This window comes from Mustela nivalis (genome assembly GCF_964662115.1).
Source record: "Mustela nivalis genome assembly, chromosome: 8".
Classification (NCBI taxonomy): domain Eukaryota; kingdom Metazoa; phylum Chordata; class Mammalia; order Carnivora; family Mustelidae; genus Mustela; species Mustela nivalis.
In genome coordinates this window covers 74,991,976-75,011,222 of record NC_139027.1, presented here as the reverse complement: position 1 = coordinate 75,011,222, position 19,247 = coordinate 74,991,976, and the positions used below count along the sequence as shown (strand labels likewise).

The window sequence follows — 19,247 nt, the reverse complement described above, 5'->3', positions numbered from 1 at the left end:
AACCCAGTAGATGTGATGAGGAAGCAGGAGGCTGGCTGAACCACCCTCCCCTCCATAAAAAACCAAAGGAGGCGGAGGTAGAAGGAAAAGTAAATAAAGTTAAATTTCTTCTAAACCTAAATCTCATTAACAAGGATGCTTGATAGCAGGAATGTAACATTCCACCAGGAGAATCTCAATTGTCTTTACTTGATAGTAACCAGGCCTTCAATATCCTGATAGTATTCTTTGCCCCAATAGTCCCTCTGAACACCCCTTTATCCTCACTTACCCAACTCCTATGTATATAACCAGCCACTCCTCACAACCCGGGGCAGCCGCATCTTCGCCTGCCCACGGGCCCTGTCCCCGTGCTCTAATAAATCACCTTTTGCACCAACGACGTCTTAAGAATTCTTTCTTTAGTCCTCGGCTCCAAACCTCCTCACCCCACCGAACCTGACTTAGGTTCTGGGACTTCATCAGATGGGCTGAACCGTAGAAGACTTGAACTCAATGGAAAAATGATAAGCTGGAAGATGAGGCTGAAGAATAGTCCCAGAAGGCACGGCAAAGGGAGATGGGGAAAAGAAAGGAAAGTTCAATGACATGCGATAAGATCTAAAAATTCTAGCAACCATCAAAAAAAAAATTTTTTTAGAAGTAGATAATAGAATAGATGAGAAACAATTTTTTTTTATAAAAACCAAGAATTTCCAGGATCCGAAGAAAGACACACACAGACTCACAGAATAATTCCCCCAAAATGTATGGAATATAAGAAGTAATTACATGTTAGGGGCGCCTGGGAGGCTCAGTGGGTTAAAGCCTCTGCCTTCGGCTCAGGTCGTGATCTCAGGGTCCTGGAATCAAGCCCCACATCCGCTCTCTGCTCAGCAGGGAGCCTGCTTCCACCCACTCTCTCTGCCTGCCTCTCTGCCTACTTGTGATCTCTCTGCCTGTCAAGTAAATAAATAAAATCTTAAAAAAAAAAAAAGTAATTGCAAGTTAATACATTAGGGAAACATATGAAGATATCTAAGTATTGCCCATATAAAATTTTTAAATAATAATCTAAACAAAATCAATATGGAAATTGTCAGTAGGGGATTCCAGAAGGAAGCTAAAGCTTGCCCAGATTCCTTTGTTCTTGCTTTAAGTTCTAGGGCTGGATATAGATGTTGTTTAACAATACACATTATTAGAAATGTACAAATTTAAATAGATGCATATATTTAGAGAATAACCCCTAGACACATGGGAATAGAATACAGCAGGAAAAATGGATCAAAGAAAATGTAATCAAAAGCCAGGTATACTGGACATGACTAGCTACCTCCCAGACAACATTTCCTACCTCCCAGTCATGAGCCAGGGTTTTGTGTAAGGATCTCACTCCTTCTCCGTGGCCACAGACTTTGGGGGAAACCGACCCCACCTCCAGCTTCAAGTACAAATCTTAATTTGACTAAATCAGATTGGCCCACTCTCTTTGCCCCAATAACTGGTTCGGGTATGGTCATGTGAGCCTTAAATTGCCAGTAAACGCACCCAGTTCTCACCTGGTGAGCAATTTTTTTTATTAAGATTTTATCTATGTATTTGTCAGAGAGAGAGAGAGAGAGAACACAGGCAGACAGAGTGGCAGGCAGAGGCAGAGGAAGAAGCAGGCTCCCAGCCAAGCAAGGAGCCTGATGTGGGACTCGATCCCAGGATGCTGGAATCATGACCTGAGCCAAAGGCAGATGCTTAACTGCTGAGCCACCCAGGAATCCCCTGGGGAACAATTTTGACCCCCACAGACATTGGGCAATGTCTGGAGACATTTTCAATTGTCCCAAATGGAAAAGAACTCTGGCATCCAAGGGAGAGGAACCATGGATGTGCTAAATATCCTAGAATGCAAAGGACAGCCTCCTGCAAAAACCATTCAGCCCCCAAAATCAGGGGTGTCAAGGTCAGGAACCCCTGGTCTACAGGAAAAAGCTACGGATACTTTACATCCCTTGACCCCTCAAAGAAGCAGCCTTGGGATAAAGCTGATGCTGCAGATAGCAGATCTGGAGGATGGGAAGAATCAGAGTCCATGATGACACGGTTGGTCCCATCAGGGACCATTTTCCCATCAGATATCCAGGTAAACGAGCCTGTAACTTTCTATTGGTTAAGCCACTGTTTAACTGGGGTTTCTGTTACTCATAGCCATGAGCATCCTGGCTCGGAAATAAAGAGGGAGGAAAAAAAAGAAGAAAACAAGGAGGAGGGATGTGTGTAGACAGAATAATGCCGCGCCCGCCCATCCACTCCCCTTTCCAAAGACCTCCATGTCCTAATCCCCAGAATCTGTGACTATGTCACACTAACATGATAAAAGGGACTTGTGCTGTGTGATTATACTAAGAGATTAGAGAGGAAAGGATATCCTGATTAGAGATGGGCCCAATGTAATCACAAATGTTAGTATAAGGGAAAGAGGGAGGCAGGAGAGAGGTGTGATAAAGAGGGGTGCCCTTAAGCGATGGAGGAAGGGACTTGACCTAAAGAACGCAGGTGGCTTCTAGAAGCTGGGAAACACAAGAAAAACAGGTTCTTTCCTCGAGCCCCCAGAAGACAATACTTTAGCCAGAAAGACCCATTCAGACTTCTGACAGACAGAAGTATAACAAACGTCATTGTAAGCCCTGCTAAGTTTGTAGTAATTTGTCTTAACAGCAATAGGGAACTAACACAGCGTGCCAATTAGAAAAGAGGTAATAAGATGTTAGGAGTATGTATTAACATAGCAATAGTTACAGAAACATGAAAGACTTGATCTCTTTTTCAAAAACAGGGGCTCTCAGAGTGGAGATTTTCAAACTCCAGCTATGTGCCATGGTTGTGGAAACACACTCACCTTTGATGGGACGAGTGGCAAAGTCACACTGCAAAGTGTATGGATTTGAGAAGAGGAGTTATTGTGACTTTTTTTTTTTTTAAGCTTTTATTTTCAGGTCATCTCTACCACCAACGTGGGGCTCAAATTCACAACCCTGAACTCAAGAGCCGCATGCTCTACTAACTGAGCCAGCCAGGAACCCCGTGGCATCTTTTTGATCAACTTACAACACCTGGAAAATAAACAAACACACAAAGGTATAGCAATATTGGTGTCAAAGTCAAGATGAAAAGAACCAAAGAAGAAATAGCTCATATTGATCAAGAGACACTATAACAAGAAGGTAAAATAGTCATGAGGCTTTTTACATCTAACAATGTATGCTGCTGCCCCTCGGAACAATTTGTTACTTAAACTATAACCCCTGGAGGATTTTACTAGTTGCCAAGCACATTTAGACATGGCCTTAAGAAACACTGATACTGACAACAGGTCTTTGGGGAGAAGGACGATGTACGACCGTGAAGCTGGGCAGCTGGGGATAGCTGGGGATGCCCGGCTCGCTCAGGGCGGAACGCCGCCTGCTTCAGGAAAGCCGAGCACGCCCGGTCAGCTCAGGGTGGAACGAAAACCGCCTGCTTCCCTTTTTCATGATCGTTCCTTTCTCTTCCCAGAAGTGCTCGTTGTTAGATGAGTCCTTTGAATGTGCTTGGTTAACTATAAACATTACCCTCAGCCTTGCTGACCTGCAAGACGTGACTAATGTGTGACCTTCATCAATCCTTCTGTTGGCTATTGTTTTCTATCTAATAAAAGTGAGACTGTGGAGTTGCTCGGGGCAGCAGTCTTTTTCGACCGTTGTCCCCTGCTCCCAGTCTTTTGCAGCTGACTTGTTTGTGCCTAATTCTTCTCTCATCGCCGTCGCCGACTGGAAGCGGCAAATGTAGACTTAAAATATGTAAAATGAAATCTGCTCAAAGAATAGGGAGAAACTGACCAAAAATTACAGTGGAGACTCAAAAACATATTACTCTCAGAAACCAAGATATTAATCAGTTTTTTAAGATCAGAATAATGATGGGGCATCTGGTCCGCTCAGGTGGTTAAGCAACCATCTCTTAATTTTGGCTCAGGTCATGATCTCAGGGTCATAAAATTGAGCCCTGCACTTGGCTTCATGCTGGGCAGGGAGCCTAAGATTCTCTCTCCCTCTCCCTCTGTACCCACCACCCTGCTCAGTTGCTCTCTCTCTCAAATAACAATAACAATAATTTGGGAGACAGCGCAGGTTGATCTAACAGAAACATTTAGAACTACATTCTGAAAGAATACACATTCACAAAGTCGACCAAAGTCTCAGGGATTAATATATCCCTCCACCCAAAAATAATACTCAGACCATCTTCACTTACCAAAGTGCAATAAAATTAGAAATGAAAAACACAATGATAGCCAAACAACACCAACAACAAAAATAAACAGACCATAAGTCTAGAAATTTCAAAACAGACTTCTAAATAATTCAAGAGATAGCAGGACCAAAGCAGAGATTTCCAAGTAGCCAGTCCAGTTCATAACCTAGCCCTCTTACTCATCTAAAGCTATCTGCTCTTAAATACTTGCTGAATTACATCAAAGTGCGGGGAAAGGGGAGAGTCAGGGAGGCAAAGACAGACCCAGAAGCTCAGGGAAAGGGATTGGCTGAACCAATGGGTTCTGGGTATGGCAAGATAATAGGGATCTGACAGTTCTCACCATTCAGGTTCACCAAAACCTCCAAGCATCTACTGAACTGAGTGACTTAGGGGGGTCACTGCCATCCAGGGGAGGCCAGAGCAAGGCACCAGGGCAGAGGAGGCTACTGCAGGATCTTTGTTCCTTCACCAGTCGCTGTTTACCTCTCCTCTAGATTACTTACAAAGAATATGGTTTGAGTTGTTTTGGTGCCAAACAATATTCCAGAAAGAAATACTCCGCAAAAAAAGTCGGAAATAAATAAGGAAAAAGAAAACGAAAGCCTGGCGAAAGGGGGGATAGAGGTGGGGGTGGAGAGGAAACAGGAGGGTCGTCCTAGCAGAGGTGGGTGGCAATCTTCTCGCCTCTCTGACTGGATTCTGACTTGCCCAGGGTTGTGGGGGGAGCGAGGGGGCGCGGGTTTGTGTGTGGGAAGGCGCTGAGAAAACCAGCCCACCCCGGGCAGCGGGGAAGGGGAAAGAGGGACTGGGAGGGCAGGAGTTGGAGGAGCTGAATTTCTCAAGCTCTGTGGTCTGGATTCCAGCGTCAGAGCCCGAGCTGTTTACCTTCTCCCCAGCCGACCCTCCTCCAACAACACACCCACATTTTTCCTAAGAATTCTGAGTCCGGAAGGAAGAGAAGAAAACAGGTGTCGGGTAGTCTTGCCCTCCTCCGCGCCCCCACCCGGTTCTCCGATTTCACAGTCGCCCCCACTCACCCCAAGGTAACCCGGCTGGAAGCGCGGGCACAGGCGTGGCAGCCCGCCTCACCCCCGGAACCCCGAGGGCTGGCATACCGAGTGCTTGGTTCTTCGTCGGTAAAACTCTCACCCAAGTGTCGTGTGACTTGAGTAGGTCCTTAAGACACGTCAGGAGCTCAGACAGCGCTGGGCGCTTCGTCGTCGGTGCTCTGCCCCCTGCGAATGGAGGCGAGGGCCAGGGTCCCCGTGTCGTGCTCCGTCCCCTCCGAGGCGGAGCCAGGCGAGCGACCCTCGCTAAACCTGGGGACACCCGCCTGACCGCCGTCCTCTTCCGCGGATAGGAACTGACAGCCATCTGGGGGCCGATGGCGGCCGCTGTGCAACCCTGGGATGGCTGTGTAGACATTCCCATTTCTCGCATGAGGACACTGAGGCTTCCCTCCAGGGCCAGCACCTCATACGCACGTGCTCTGATTTCCAAACTCGCCTTCCTCTCATCGCAGTCCGTCTTCTGGAGCCTCACCCGGGGTGCAGGGCGCAGAGTCTGGGGACAGGGGACCACGCACGTTTGCGGGGAGCCCCAGCATGTGCAGGGGCGCTGAGCCCGAACCCCGCGGAGAGGAGGGGCGCCCCCATCCCGCCCACCGCTTCCTGCGCGCGGAGGCCGCCCTGCTGATCAGGGGCAGCCCGGGACCAAAGTCCGGGAAGGGCTACCTCGAGGTCCGCAGCCCAGCCAACTGCCCAGCCGTGGGGGCGGCGGGGGGCGGCGGGGGGCGGCGGGGGGCGGCAGGGGGCCGGGGGGGCGTTGCCTCGCCCTTTGCCCCCACCCAGGGTTGCGGATTCGCTAGGCGGCCAATGGGCGGCTGGGCGGAGCCGCACCCCTTCTACACCCGCCAGGGCAACAGGCTCCAGAGCCGGCTCCCGGGCTACCATGGAGCGTCCCGTGAGGGTGAAGACTTGGGTGGAAGAGAACCGGGCCTCCTTCCTGCCCCCGGTTTGCAACAAGCTCCTGTGAGTCCCACGCACGCTGCCCTCCTCCTGTCTTCTGCCCCCACCTCCCTTCCTCCGTCCGCACCCCTCACCCCTCACCCTCCAGCCCCCAGCTCCTTCACCCAGGAATTTGAAGAAGGGGCCTGCCATCCTCTTGTGCCTTCGGCGGGGGAGGGGGAAGGCAGGCTGTTCTGGATTCCCCCACCCTCATTTGTTCCTCTTTCGAGACTCTGCCCTGGAGATTTTGACCTTTATTTCTGAAGATGGTTGGGTGACTGAGACTAGTGGAGATACAGATGGCAGGTCACCGCCCTGTCCCCAGGACTTAGAAATAGCTCTCCCACCCCACCCCACCCCACCCCCAGTGATTCTCAGAAGTCTGGGGACTCTGGTTTTAATGATGCCCCAGAATTGCAATAGAACCTGACGCTAGAGTGTCAAGTCGGAAGATCACCTCCTGCGGGAGGATCTCGATTTTGTGCCTTCCCCAGGCCCCTCCTTACAAGTGTGCATACACACTCCCACCAGGAGGCACCTAGCCACCACTGCCCACAGCACCCAGCAGGGCCAGTAGTGTTCCGCACCATTCTTTCTCCAGCAGACCTGGGGCCTCCTCCGTGGCCCCTTCACCTCCCTCCCCTGCCCTCTACCCCATGGCTGGGCCTCGTGTGCTCCCCAGCTCCTGGTTCACATTGTCATATCTGCAGAACATTCCCGGTGACCTGGCACCCCAAACCACACAGCAGTACTGGCACACGTTGACAAGCCAGAGGCTTAGTCCTCACACTAGCTGCTTAAGGTGGGAATCTAATAGGGACTCTCCCAGTGTCCCACAAGCTAGCATGGGTCCTGGTCTAGACTCCAGACCATGTAAGAGTGTGACTCCCAAGTCCACACCCTTGGTCACCGTGTGGCACTGCCACCACCAGTCACAGCCAAACCCCTACTCCCATCCCAGAGCTTCCTGTATTCTACCACTATTGTGGCCCTCACCCTTTCCTCCTCTTCATCCCTGTGCAGCTGGTTCTCGGTCCCCCAAGGGGCCCCAACCGCATCTCGAATCACTCTGCTCCTCTCCAGCCCTCTGGCCACTGCTCTGCGGCCACCGTTGTCACCACCAGCCTGGGTGGTGCGGGCTGCCCCTGCCTCCAGGCCCCCCCACCCAAGCCTCTGGCTCAGCCCCAATAATAACGGTCACAAAATGCAGGCCCTGCCTTTTGTTCATTCAGCAGGTGTTTGCTGAGCTCTCAGTACATGCCAGACACTGTTCTGGACACTGGAGAGGCAGCAGAAAACAAGCTGACAGTCCCTTCCTTGGGGAGCTAACATTTGGGTGAGAGGAGGAGGCCAATACATAGAAAAAGAGACAAGGAGTGGAGGCAGGCCAGCATAATGGGCCTTGGGGCGGAACAGAGCTGTGGCCCCCCACCCCCTGTTGGCTAGGGCTGCCAAGGACCCTCTGCCCCCGGCCTCTCCTAGTTCCTGGGGGCTTGGTGGCAATCTTGACCTTCCTTGGTTTCTGCTGCATCAACCTGATCTCTGTCCTCATTTCACAGGGCACTCTCCCTGTCAGTGTGTTTGGGTCTAAATTCCACCCCCCCCCTTAAAAAAAATTCTTTATTTATCTATTTGAGAGAGAGTGAGAGAGAGAACATGCACAGTGGGGGTGGTACAGAGGGAGAGGGAGAAGCAAACTCTCTGTAGAACAGGGAGCCTGATGCGGGGCTCCATCCCAGGACCCCAGGATCATGACCTGAGCCAAAGGCAGACGCTTATCACTGGACCACCCAGGTTCCCCTACATTTCCCCTTTTACTAAGGATTAGTGTGACTTCACTGTGGCTTAACCAGTTACATACGTCTTCAATTACCCGATTTCCAAATTGGATCACATTCTGAGGTCCTGGGGGTAGGACATCAACATATGAATTTGGGGGTGAGGGGGTTACGTGAAACTGTAGTGGGGAGGGGTGAGCAGAAGAAGAGGGACATGGTCTGGCTGAGGTACTCCAGCTAATGGCTGGAAATAGTTCTGGAGTGGGCTCATTCAAGAACTTTCCATATGGGGGCGCCTGGGTGGCTCAGTGGGTTAAAGCCTCTGCCTTCAGCTCAGGTCATGATCCCAGGGTCCTGGGATCAAGGCCCGCATTGGGCTTTCTGCTTAGCAGGGAGCCTGCTTCTTCCCCTCTCTGCCTGCCTCTCTGCCTACTTGTGATCTCTGTCTGTCAAATAAATAAATAAAATCTAAAAAAAAAAAAAAAAAAGTAATTGGAGACCTTGAACAGGACCAGGGATCCTGGTTGATGAAGCGGTAAGTCCCCCACTACTAGGTCAGAGGATGTTGGGGACACACACACAAATCCACTGAGATACAGGTACAAAAAGAGTCTACAGGTATACAAATAGTCTCAGACACACACACACACGCACGCGCACACACACTTGGATGGGCACAACTATACTGAGATGAGAGGGGAAGGGAGGAAATGTAAAGACTGTAGGGACAACGATACAGAAACAACCCTGTCACCTCTCCCAAGTGTAGCCAGTCTCCTTCCAGGCCCCCCATGGGCCCCTGCACCCCTCCTGTCCTGTCCCTTGAGCTGGTTCAGGACCTCTTCCCCTTTGTCTATTGCAGGCACCAGGAGCAGCTCAAAGTCATGTTTGTTGGGGGCCCCAACATCAGGAAGGACTACCACATCGAGGAGGGTGAGGAGGTACGCCTGCTACTGCCCACTTCTTTAATAGCCTTGGAGGAGGGGGAACTGCCCAAGCAAGAGCCAGAGCCGGTGGACAGGAGGGGTGGGGGGTGGGGGGTGGCCAGGGGCGTTCTTCCAGGGCAGAACGGCTGCCTGCACATTGTGGGTGCACAGGGATGGCTCCGTCCTCCAGCTCTGTGGGGGAGGCCCTAGGAAAGAGCCCAGGCTCTGTGGGTATGAGAGGGAGGCTCCAGCTGCTGCATATCATTCCTTGGGCATCCTGTGCCAGGTGCGATGGCTTGGTTCCCTCCCCCTCAAATATGAATATGGAAGACTGGCCTCCCAAATGAGACCCAAATGCTGACAGGGACCTGGGTGCTCTACTCTAGTCTCCAGAGTTGAGTTCTCCGGAGATGTTTGGGACGGAGAGGCTCCCTCCTTATCTAGAGGGCCCAAGACACAGGAGTTCCTAGGGGCTGTTTGATGGAGGGGGAGGGTGGGTGGGGTAATTTGCACTGAATACCCTCTTGTACCTCGAATTTTGAACCATCTCTGTACTTTCCCCTAGCCCAAGGTAAATAAACAAAAGTAGGATTAAAAAGAAAAAGATGGGCCCCTTGAAGGAGGGACATTGGTGGATTTCCAGCTTTCAGGATCTCTGGTGACAAAAGATGATCATGGGGGGCCTGATGCAAGGGTTCAAGGTCCAGAGTCCAGCCTCCACTGCCACCCCAGGCCTCCCAGCCACAGTCACCAGTCTCCACCCCCACCCCAGGTCTCCCAGCCACAGCCAGGGCCTGGAGGAAGCATAGGAGAATCACTCACTCAACAAATATTTACAGAGCACCTGGTTGGGGGCGAAGGGGGCAAGGCAGGGGAGTGAGGACCCCAGGCCAACAGGGAGCAGCCTCCCAGAACAGGCCAGATAACCCCTCACTGCACCTCACGGGAGATTCTCACTGCACCTCACGGGAGACCGTTTTCCTCTGTGGCAAAAATCAGCAGGAATATCCAAAGCCACAGAGAGAAGACCAGGTTGGATAGGGATGGCCACTGAGCACAGTGGTACACTGGACTGGTTTCAGCTTTCTCTGCTTGCCTCAGTCAACCGTAGGCCCCTCCGCTTGCCTTCCAGAGGCTTCCACTCTGTTAGCCCTGGTGTCAGTGCCCACCTTTCCTGTCTCATTCCCTCTTTCCTTCCCTTGGCCCCGAGCGTCTCTGCCCCACACCCCACTTTTGGGCCTCTCCAAGCTTCTCTGGTAGTGTGGATGGGTGTCTGTCCACTGAGGGGCCCAGGCCAAGCAGTGACTCAGCTGGTGGCTGACAGATGAGGAGGGCTGGCCCGAGCAGGTAGGTGGTCCCTCTCAGGAAAGACAGATACTCAGGTGGCTGGGAGGAATTTGACTAGAAGTGGGTTTGTGCCCCTGTAAGGCCTTGGAGGCCAGATTCAATTTAACATCTGCCTGAGCTGGGATATAGTTCGTCTGGCGGCCCCAGCGCTCCAGTCTGTAGCACGTGTCAGGGGAGGCTGAGGCCTCAAAGCTGGAGTGACAGAACTGCTCATAAAGGCCTTCAGGAAGTTTCTCGGGTGTTCAGATCAGAACTCAGGCCAAGCACCTGGAAGAGGAAGGAGGCAGGGACAGAGCCTGACTGCTGTCCTGTCCCATAGGTGTTCTACCAGCTAGAGGGCGACATGGTTCTCCAGGTCCTGGAGCGAGGGAAACACCGGGCTGTGACCATTCGGCAGGGAGAGGTGAGCCGGGGCTCCAAGGAGCAGGAACCCAAGGTCCTCTTGTGCTGGCTTTGGGAGCTCTGGCTTTGGGAGTGTGTCCTCCCTGCCTTGTCCTGCCTCCCTTCCCAGACCTTGGGCTCTTCCTCCTGTGAGCTGCCCATCTTCAGCAAGGCCTCCGCTCTGGGCTGGAGGCTTGAAGAGGGGGGGGGGGCGTTGCTGGACCCCATGGGCCAGCGGGGGAGGCCATTACAGGGGGGGCGCCCAGGTCTCCAGAGGGGGTTGCTGCCTTGCGACACCTTGTCTCCCCCACTGCAGATATTCCTGCTTCCCGCCGGGGTACCCCACTCTCCACAGAGGTTTGCCAACACCGTGGGACTGGTCATTGAACGGACACGGCTGCAAACGGAGCTGGATGGGCTCAGGTAAATGGGCCTCGTCCAGGCATCCAGGGCGGAGACGGGGGCAAGCAGCAGAGGAAAGACCCTAGATAGACTCGGGGAAGTGCTTGCTGACCACGGAGAGGGTTAGAAGCAGTGCAGATCCTGTGTTTGCTGGCTCACGGGATGAGTTAGAGGCAGTGGGAGAGGGAGTCTGATGATGGGGGTTAGGAAAGATGTCCTCTGTGACCCCCTGGGAGCCCACTCAGCCTGAAGACCAGAACCTGCGCTTCCCGCACCGAGGTCTTCAGGGGGTTGGGGGTAGGGGGGATGCCAAAGTCAGCCCTTCCTGGCGTGGGCGGCCAGGAACACTGCCACTCCTCCCAGCGATGCCCTCCTTCAGCCTCCCCCAGGATGCCCTCGGCTTGTTTCTGTTCCCCCAACTCATTCCACAGCCAGGGCTGACATGCATATGACACTGGCTAGGGCCTCCGATAGATGCTTGAGGTGTATCTATCCATCTCACCCGCCCGGAGATCCTGAGAGGCAGGGGCTGCTGTCATCTCCACTTTACAGATAAGAAGACTGGGCACAGGAGCGCTTGGGTGTCTCAGTGGGTTAAGCCTCTGCCTTCGGCTCAGGTCATGATCTCAGGGTCCTGGGATCGAGCCCCACATCCGGCTCTCTGCTCAGCGGTGAGCCTGCTTCCACCTCTATCTCTGCCTGCCTCTCTGCCTATTTGTGACCTCTCTCTGTCAAATAAATAAATAAAATCTTTAAAAAAAAGGGGGGGGGCGCCTGGGTGGCTCATTGGGTTAAAGCCTCTCCCTTCGGCTCAGGTCATGATCCCAGGGTCCTGGGATCAAGCCCCGCATCAGGCTCTCTGCTTGACGGGGAGCCTGCTTCCTCCTCTCTTTCTGCCTGCCTCTCTGCCTACTTGAAGAGGGGGGGGGGGCGATCTCTGTCTGTCAAATAAATAAATAAAATCTTTTTTAAAAAAAGAAGAAGAAGACTGGACACAGGGGAGTTGAGTTTGCTAGAAGGCAGCAGAGCTGGCATTACAGAGAAATAGGAAATTAGGGTCAGGTCAATCTAGATAAGACTGTGAGTCAGCACAGAGGAGGAGACAAACACTGGGGTGGGGTGGGGGGCAGCCACTCTTTCCAGAGCTGAGCTCCCAGTGGGCGCCAGTCAGTCACCCATCTATTATCTGATGCAGCCTGTGGTTCTGAGGGACACAGGTTTTTCCAAAAGCTAAACTATTTTTCTGTATTTTTTTAAATAAGAAAATGACACTTTCTCCCCAAGTTCCTGAGATTGGGATCCTTTGCCCCCCATCTCCTGTTACAATGGTATTTTTTAATACTACCCCCCCTTTTTTTTAAATTTTTTATTTGACAGAGAGAGATCACAAGTAGGCAGAGAGGCAGGCAGAGAGAGAGAGAGGAGGAAGCAGGCTCCCCGCGGAGCAGAGAGCCCGATGCAGGACTCAATCCCAGGACCCTGAGATCATGACCTGAGCCGAAGGCAGCGGCTTAACCCACTGAGCCACCCAGGCACCCAATACTCCTCCCCCTTTTTTAAAGATTTTATTTATTTATTTGACAGACAGAGATCCCAAGTAGGCAGCAAGGCAGGCAGGGAGAGTGGAAGGGAAGCATGTTCCCTGCTGAGAAGAGAGCCGGATGCAGGGTGGGGCTCTATCCCAGGATCCTGGGATCATAACCTGAGCTGAAGGCAGAGGCTTTAACCCACTGAGCCACCCAGGTGCCCCACTTCTCCTTTTTCTAATCAGCCAAGTCCTACACATTCAGGTTGAAGTCAGGAAAAGTAAAAGGAGGCAAGAAAACAAAGTTAAAACTTTTTCAGGAAGAGGGAAAATGTTATGGAATGTGAATGATGTCTCCGTAACACCAAATGGACAATAATAAAGGGAAAACAAACAAACAAACAAACTTGTCGTCAGTTAAACCTCACAAAGCTGTTCACCTTCTGTCTTGCCTCTTTCATATCTACACCTTTCAGCATTGCAGTCTTAGCAAGCATGGGGTTGAGTTTTGATTTTGTTACTTAAGAAACTCATAAGCCTTCTTTATACCATTCAATGTTTTTCAAAAACACAATGATATATTAACGAACTGTTACAGCAACAGAGGTCTGTCCTTTGATTCCAAAAGACATCTTTCACCGGGCTTTATGAAAGAAGTCTTTAGTGACAGAGTGGATAGTGTCCTCAATAACATTTTTTAAATTATTTGTTTATTTATTTGAGAGAGAGAGCGAGCTTGCACTCATGCGAGTTGGGGAAGAGGCAAAGAGAGAGAGACAGACTCCACACTGAGCACAGAGCCAAATGCAGGGCCCTATCTCCCCAACCCTGAGATCATGACCTGAGCTAAAATCAAGAGCCGGTTGATTCAGTTGGGTGACTGAACCACGCAGGCACCCCGTCTTCAATAACATTTTTACAATAAGAGATTTCATCTTCCTGTTTTGAATTTTTTTTTTTTTTTAGACTTTATTTTTTAAGGGAAGCTTGGGTGGCTCAGTGGGTTAAGCTTCTGCCTTCGGCTCAGGTCATGATCCTGAAGTCCTAGGATCAATTCCTGCATGGGGCTCCCAGCTCAGTGGCAAGTCTGCTCCTCCCCCTGTTCCTCCCTCTGTTCCTCCCCCTGCTCCTCCCCTGCTTCTGCTGTGCTCCCTCACTCTCTCTTTCAAATGGAAAAATAAAGTCTTAAGAAAAAAAAAAAAGCTAGGGGCTCAGCATTCAAATGCTACTCTGAAGGCAAGATTTCTGGTGGCCAGCTCCAGCCCAGGATTGAAGGTAAGATGAGCTCTGTGTCTATAAACCATGTCCCATAAGCAAGACCACTTCTCTTTCTCAGGAGGAGCTGGAAAGGACAAACCAGGCCTGGCCCTGGGAGTATTAGAGCCTGAGAATTAGACATTAGGTCAACAAAAGCACAGCATACACCAGGGGCCTGAGGCACAACCGCCATCAGCCAGCGGAGGAGCACACTGAGCCGGTCTGAGGCTTGGTGGACTGGTCTTGGAGAGGCTAGGTGTACACATACATGGTCTTGCCTCTGGAGAAGAGGCCCAGCCCTTTGCTCCAATTCTCAAAGGCATCCATGACCCCAAGAACACCTCATCTGGGGGGATCTTCTGCATGTCGGTTCCATAAGGTTCCATGCACTCTGATCTAGAGCTGTAGCTGATCTAGACTCCCCAGCCACAGGCCCTGTATTCAGGATCAGCTTCAGCTTCCTGTCTGGGAAAATGAAGACCCTTGTTATTGAAGTTGTCTGTGTTTCTAAGACTGCCTCGCGTCTGTCCAGTTCCTGCCACTTACAGGCTGTGGAATCCCTGCCAAGTTACCCACCTTCTCCAAGCCCCAGAGTTCTAGCATCTTAAATGGTCAAACTTGGGCAATGGTCAAACTTGGGCAATCAGGAATGCAAATAGATTCGATAATAGCCACTGCTCCCCCCACTCTCCACCCCGCCACCAGACTTTGGGGCATATTATGCTTCTGGGAGAGCCAGGGGTGGGCGAGTGAGCATCAGCCACTAGGTTGTGCAAACGAGGTGAAGAAGCATCCAGCTCTGGGGGCCAGGGTTAGCCATTGTCCAGACCTCCACAGGTAGCTCCCCCTCCCCGAGGCTGCCCAGGTGGGGAGCTGGGTTACCTGTCCTTTGCTCTGGCAGGTACTACGTGGAGGACACTACGGACGTCCTGTTCGAGAAGTGGTTCTACTGCGAGGACCTTGGCACACAGTTGGCTCCCATCATCCAGGAGTGAGCCCTCAGCCCAGTCCCTGCCCCTTGTTCTCTGAGGCCCCTTGCTCTGACCGGGTAGGGCAGACCCACCCAGCAGTCCCCACCGCACTGGAGCCAGCGTGCCTGGGGTGTCGGGGGAGGGGGATGTCTGCCTCTTCCAGAGGGGAGGGCCTGGGCTGGTAAGGGAGGGAAGGGTGGACCTACATGGAATTGTATAGGGACCGTATGAGTGTGTGGGCTCCTGCACCCGAGAGCATATGAGTGTGTGTGTATCTGTGTGTCTCCCTGGACTGCTCATTCGGGAATGCTGGCCACTTGTCCTCCTCCCCCTTTCTCCCTGCAGGTTCTTCAGCTCTGAGCAATACAAAACAGGAAAGCCCATCCCTGGTGAGCCCCCTGGGAACTGCCTTTCTCCCTTCTTCTCTGCTTTCCCAGAGTAGAATGGGTCTTGCCTCAGAATACCAGTCTCCTTTTGAGTACTCTTGCCAGTACTAAAGGCATGAGATGATGGCCCCCAATAGTGTCCCCCATGTGGCTGCCTGATCCTCAAGCTGGATCCAGAGCCCATTCTGGTGATTCAGAGCTGAGACCCCTGGGCCTGCAGGGGTTCTGGGCAGGGCGTGCCGGAGGCCACTGACATAGCTCTGCTGTGGGTGCAGACCAGCTGCGACAGAAACCACCATTCCTCCTGAGCACGCGATCTGTCATGGAGCCCATGTCCCTGGAGGCCTGGCTGGATGGGCACCGCAGGAAGCTGCAGGCAGGCACACCCCTCAGCCTGTTTGGGGACTCCTTTGAGACACAGGTAATGAGGCCCTGTGCCACCCAGGGCATCTACCCAGCAGCCCTGGGAAATGGGAACTAATCACCCACACATACACACGAGCGCACACACACACACACACACAGAGTTTCAGAAGTTGTGACATAAACAAAGGCCTTCCTGTTTCCTCCCTGACTCAGAGAGTGACGGCTCTGTTAGGAGTGGAGGCTACACGGTCTCAAGTCTTTCTTTGCCTTCAGAGTAGGGGGTTGCCCCATCCACTGACTGATTCCTAGGGGCCTAGTGTTATCTTTCTACTAGGAATTCCTGAACTTTTGGACAGTCTCAGCCTGGGGGGCCAGATGGAAGAGAAGTGCCTGGGGATGGAGAGGGGCAGAGACAGACCCACCCAAATAAAGCTGCCTTTCTTTCATTCAACATTTATTGAATGGCTATTATGTTTCAGGCTTTGGTAGAAAAAAAGATAAGAGTCACTGCCTCAAAGAGTGTATGGTCTGATAAACAGACAAGTTAATCAAAAATTACCACAATCAGGTGATATGTTATTTGGTAGAGAAGCTTCAGGAAGCCATAGGACAATGAAGGACAAACCCAGGCTGGAGGGAAGTCAAGAAAGGCTTCCTGGAGGAGGTGATGTGTAAGCTACATTTTTTTAAAGCAAATCTAGGAGCTTGTCAAAGGAAGAAAGGGAGGCTGAGAGAGCATTACCAGTAAGGGAGAAGCATAGGTAAAGGTGTGGAAGCTTGAAATAGTCTGGCACTGCTAGGGGAATGAGGGCTGCAGGCACCAGGACTGGATGCCAGGAGGAGCAGGCAGTGCCCAGGTCCTATCAGGTATCCTGGGCTAGACAAGGTGCCAGGCTTGGGCTTGCTTGGGCTTTATAATTTGCCCCTGGCACATCCCTCGCAGTTTGGATCAGACACCCTCGTGGAGGGAAGCTCCCTGGGTGCACACCTGCCCCGAAAGTTATGGCCTGCAAACACCTGAGCTTAGACGGGGCCCTGAAAGCAGATGCACACCACGAAGCCCCTCCCAGCCCATCACGGCAATGGCATTTGCTACCAAGCTGGCCTCACGGTCCTGCCTTCTGCCTCATGCACACGCCTGCTTCCCCCCTGCTTCAGTTTATGCCAAAAGAATATCTTCTGAGTCCTGCTCTGGGCCAGCAGGAGCAAGGCTTGCCCAGTAGCCGCCAGGCTGATGCAGGTCGAAGAGGCTGGTCCCCTCCCCTCTCCTCCTCCTCAGGCCAGAATCTCATGGAAGAAGGCAGGTGGGCCCTGTTTGTGGAACTATGTGTGTGATATGTGAGTGAGTCCACATTAAGCCGTGTGTGCATGAGTGCCTGGGTGTCCAGTGTACCCTGGCAGTCAGGCCTTCATATGGGTCAGCAGTATGGGCAGCTGAGGAATCCGATGTGCACGTGTATGTGTGAAGGGCAAGCTGGCGTGATCCTGGACAGCAGGTAGGCAGCACTTTTCCTTGTGGAGGCAGTGGGGAGGCCCTCGGCCTGGCAGCCTTCCTCTCCAAGTCCTGGTCTAGACTCTAAACATGAAGATAAGGCTATGCCTGTTGCTGTGGGCCCAGTCTGGGGAGCAGGTTCAAGGCCATCTCCTGTGTGGGGCAGAAGCACCAGAAAGATGTGTGTTGCTTCCTGCCAGGTGATTGTCCATGGACAAGGCAGCAGCAAGGGCCCGAGACAGGACGTGGATGTGTGGCTGTGGCAATTGGCAAGTGGGGCCCCTGACGGTGGGATGAGGGGGGGGGGATGACATCCTCTCGCCCCCGGGGACCAGGCTGCTGCTGGGCCTTGGATGCCCAGAACCTGAAATGGCTCCCAGGGCCTCCCTGCCAAGGCAGACTCAGGGACACCTAGATAGGTGTCGAGGCCCAACGGCCTCCATTCCTGTTCTCCTGCTCCTCGTTCCCAGGAAGGTTCCTCTGTGGTGACAATGGGGGACGAGCACCTGAGCCTGGCCCCGGATGACAGCCTTCTGGTGCCAGCTGGGAATGCGTGAGTACATGGGAGGACTTTGCCCTCAAGCTGCGGGACCATCCTCCTTCCCCTGGGATGCTCAGGACCCACCTGTCTGACCCCCACCCACCTGTGTCTCCGCAGGTACACCTGGGACCGAGGACGGGACTCTGTGGCCCTGGCTGTGACCCAGGACCCCGCCCGCAAGAAGCCCCTGGGCTGATCCTCTGGTTGCTGCCCCCCAAGGAGCCACAGTGCCTCCCTCCCCCACCCAATTCCCCTCTCTGCTTCTGCGTGTACTGCTGCCGAGATACTGCGTGTCCCTGGAGCAGGGTCCTGGACACGGCCATCCAGCCTCCTCCTCCTCTCAGCCAGGCTCTTGGGGGGACAGTCATACCCCTTCTCTTCTATCATTCCTCTGCCCACTGCCCTACATAGTCTGCTCCATGATTGAGGCCGGGCTGCCTCTCCATCCCTCTGTCCTCCCAGGCTCAGGACAGCACTCGCCTGCCACCCCGAGGGCCCTCAATAAAGGCTTCCTGGTGGACAAGTGCCTGTATGTCTGCAAGCACACGGGCTATCATTGATGGCCGCCCCCTGTGCTCCTGAGACTGTGTGTGTCTGTCTGATGTGTGGGGGGCACCAGGTGAAGTAGGTGTATGGACAGTCTGTTAGGGTGTGTTCTTACTTGTAAAGGGGCTCACTTCACTGTGTGTGTGGCCCATCCATTCAGTTCTGGGGCTCGTCCCGGGGACATAGCTCTTATTGTCCCTCTGCCTCTTAGTCTTTCCCACTTATTTTCAGATGACTTTTAAAAACAGCATCTGTTGGGTTTTTTCCTCTCTAGTAACAAGTGATGTATACTAATTGTAGAAAGCAAAAATACTTAAAAACACAGGATCCACCACCTGGAGTAAACCACAGTTAACACATGAAGGTCATGGTAACCAAAGTGATATCAGGAACTTGGCAGTGGGCCGGTATCTGCTCCCTGGCTATGTACAGGCACCATGTCCAAAGACCCAGAAGGCTCCTAGGTGCTCTGCAGGGTTCTGGAGTGCTGGGAGCCCTAGAAGCAGCTGTGGGTAGAGACAAAATCCAGAACCTACAGCAGAGATCAGAACTCAGTTTCCTGGGACTTCAGCGAGAAATCCAGAAGGGGTTGCGGGTGGCATAAGTGAAGTGGGATCTAGATGGAACAGGTCCCTGGTGAGAGTCATAGCTTCCTCAAACAGGGGATCTCAACCCTGCCTGCCCCCACTGCGGCCCGGCAGCCCACTCCTTGGATTCACTATGCTGCAGGGCAGATGGGAACCTGGCTTTGCTGAAAAGGGTTTCCACCCCCGAGGAATGTCAGAGACTGTGCCCATCTCTACCTCTAAGGCTTTCCTCTCCCACAGGCCAAGAAGAAACACTGCTGCCTCCCCCTACAAACTCATACAGTCCAGGAGGTGAAGGCAGAGGCTGGTGTGACCATGGGCTACAGCACGGCCTTGCACTCTGCAGGAACGGAGGAGAGGACATGGGGAATGTCCCAAGGATGTCCCCTGCACAGAGCCAGGGGGCTAGGAGAAGACAAGCTTTCCCCTAGTGCCCAGGGCAAACCTACTCTGAGAAAATAATGCAA

The 19,247-nt window shown here is 52.7% G+C and overlaps 2 protein-coding genes across 3 annotated transcripts in view; one reads left to right on the top strand and one right to left on the bottom strand.

Annotated features, from left to right (window-relative positions):
- LOC309872571 (uncharacterized protein) overlaps positions 1 to 6,550 on the bottom strand; it is a 155,301-nt gene extending 148,751 nt beyond the window's left edge. Inside the window, exons 1-2 of the mRNA XM_082746922.1 lie at positions 6,378 to 6,550; positions 5,307 to 5,832 (exon numbers count right to left, since the gene is read on the bottom strand). Of these exons, the coding sequence (XP_082603048.1) occupies positions 5,307 to 5,832; positions 6,378 to 6,428 (577 nt within the window). The 5' untranslated portion in view covers positions 6,429 to 6,550. The remainder of the gene's footprint in view (positions 1 to 5,306; positions 5,833 to 6,377) is intronic.
- On the top strand, positions 6,071 to 18,333 carry HAAO (3-hydroxyanthranilate 3,4-dioxygenase). 2 transcript variants are annotated; one of them, XM_082746911.1, is made up of 10 exons: positions 6,071 to 6,299; positions 8,916 to 8,994; positions 10,646 to 10,729; positions 11,024 to 11,130; positions 14,793 to 14,882; positions 15,208 to 15,251; positions 15,524 to 15,669; positions 17,307 to 17,375; positions 17,577 to 17,659; positions 17,765 to 18,333. In XM_082746911.1, exons 1-10 carry the CDS (start codon positions 6,220 to 6,222, stop codon positions 17,841 to 17,843), a joined length of 861 nt encoding a protein of 286 aa, XP_082603037.1. In that variant the 5' UTR covers positions 6,071 to 6,219; the 3' UTR covers positions 17,844 to 18,333. The 2 variants fall into 2 exon arrangements, with proteins under 2 accessions (XP_082603037.1, XP_082603036.1); XM_082746910.1 differs by having other exon boundaries at positions 6,117 to 6,299; positions 17,307 to 17,379; positions 17,581 to 17,659.
- The last annotated feature ends 914 nt before the right edge of the window (positions 18,334 to 19,247 follow it).

Coding starts and splice junctions, on each gene's coding strand:
- HAAO (XM_082746911.1), top strand. CDS start 6,220: ATGGAGCGTCCCGTGAGGGTGAAGACTTGGGTGGAAGAGAACCGGGCC. Junction 8,995..10,645: donor ACATCGAGGAGGGTGAGGAG/GTACGCCTGCTA, acceptor CCTGTCCCATAG/GTGTTCTACCAGCTAGAGGG. Junction 14,883..15,207: donor TTGGCTCCCATCATCCAGGA/GTGAGCCCTCAG, acceptor TTCTCCCTGCAG/GTTCTTCAGCTCTGAGCAAT.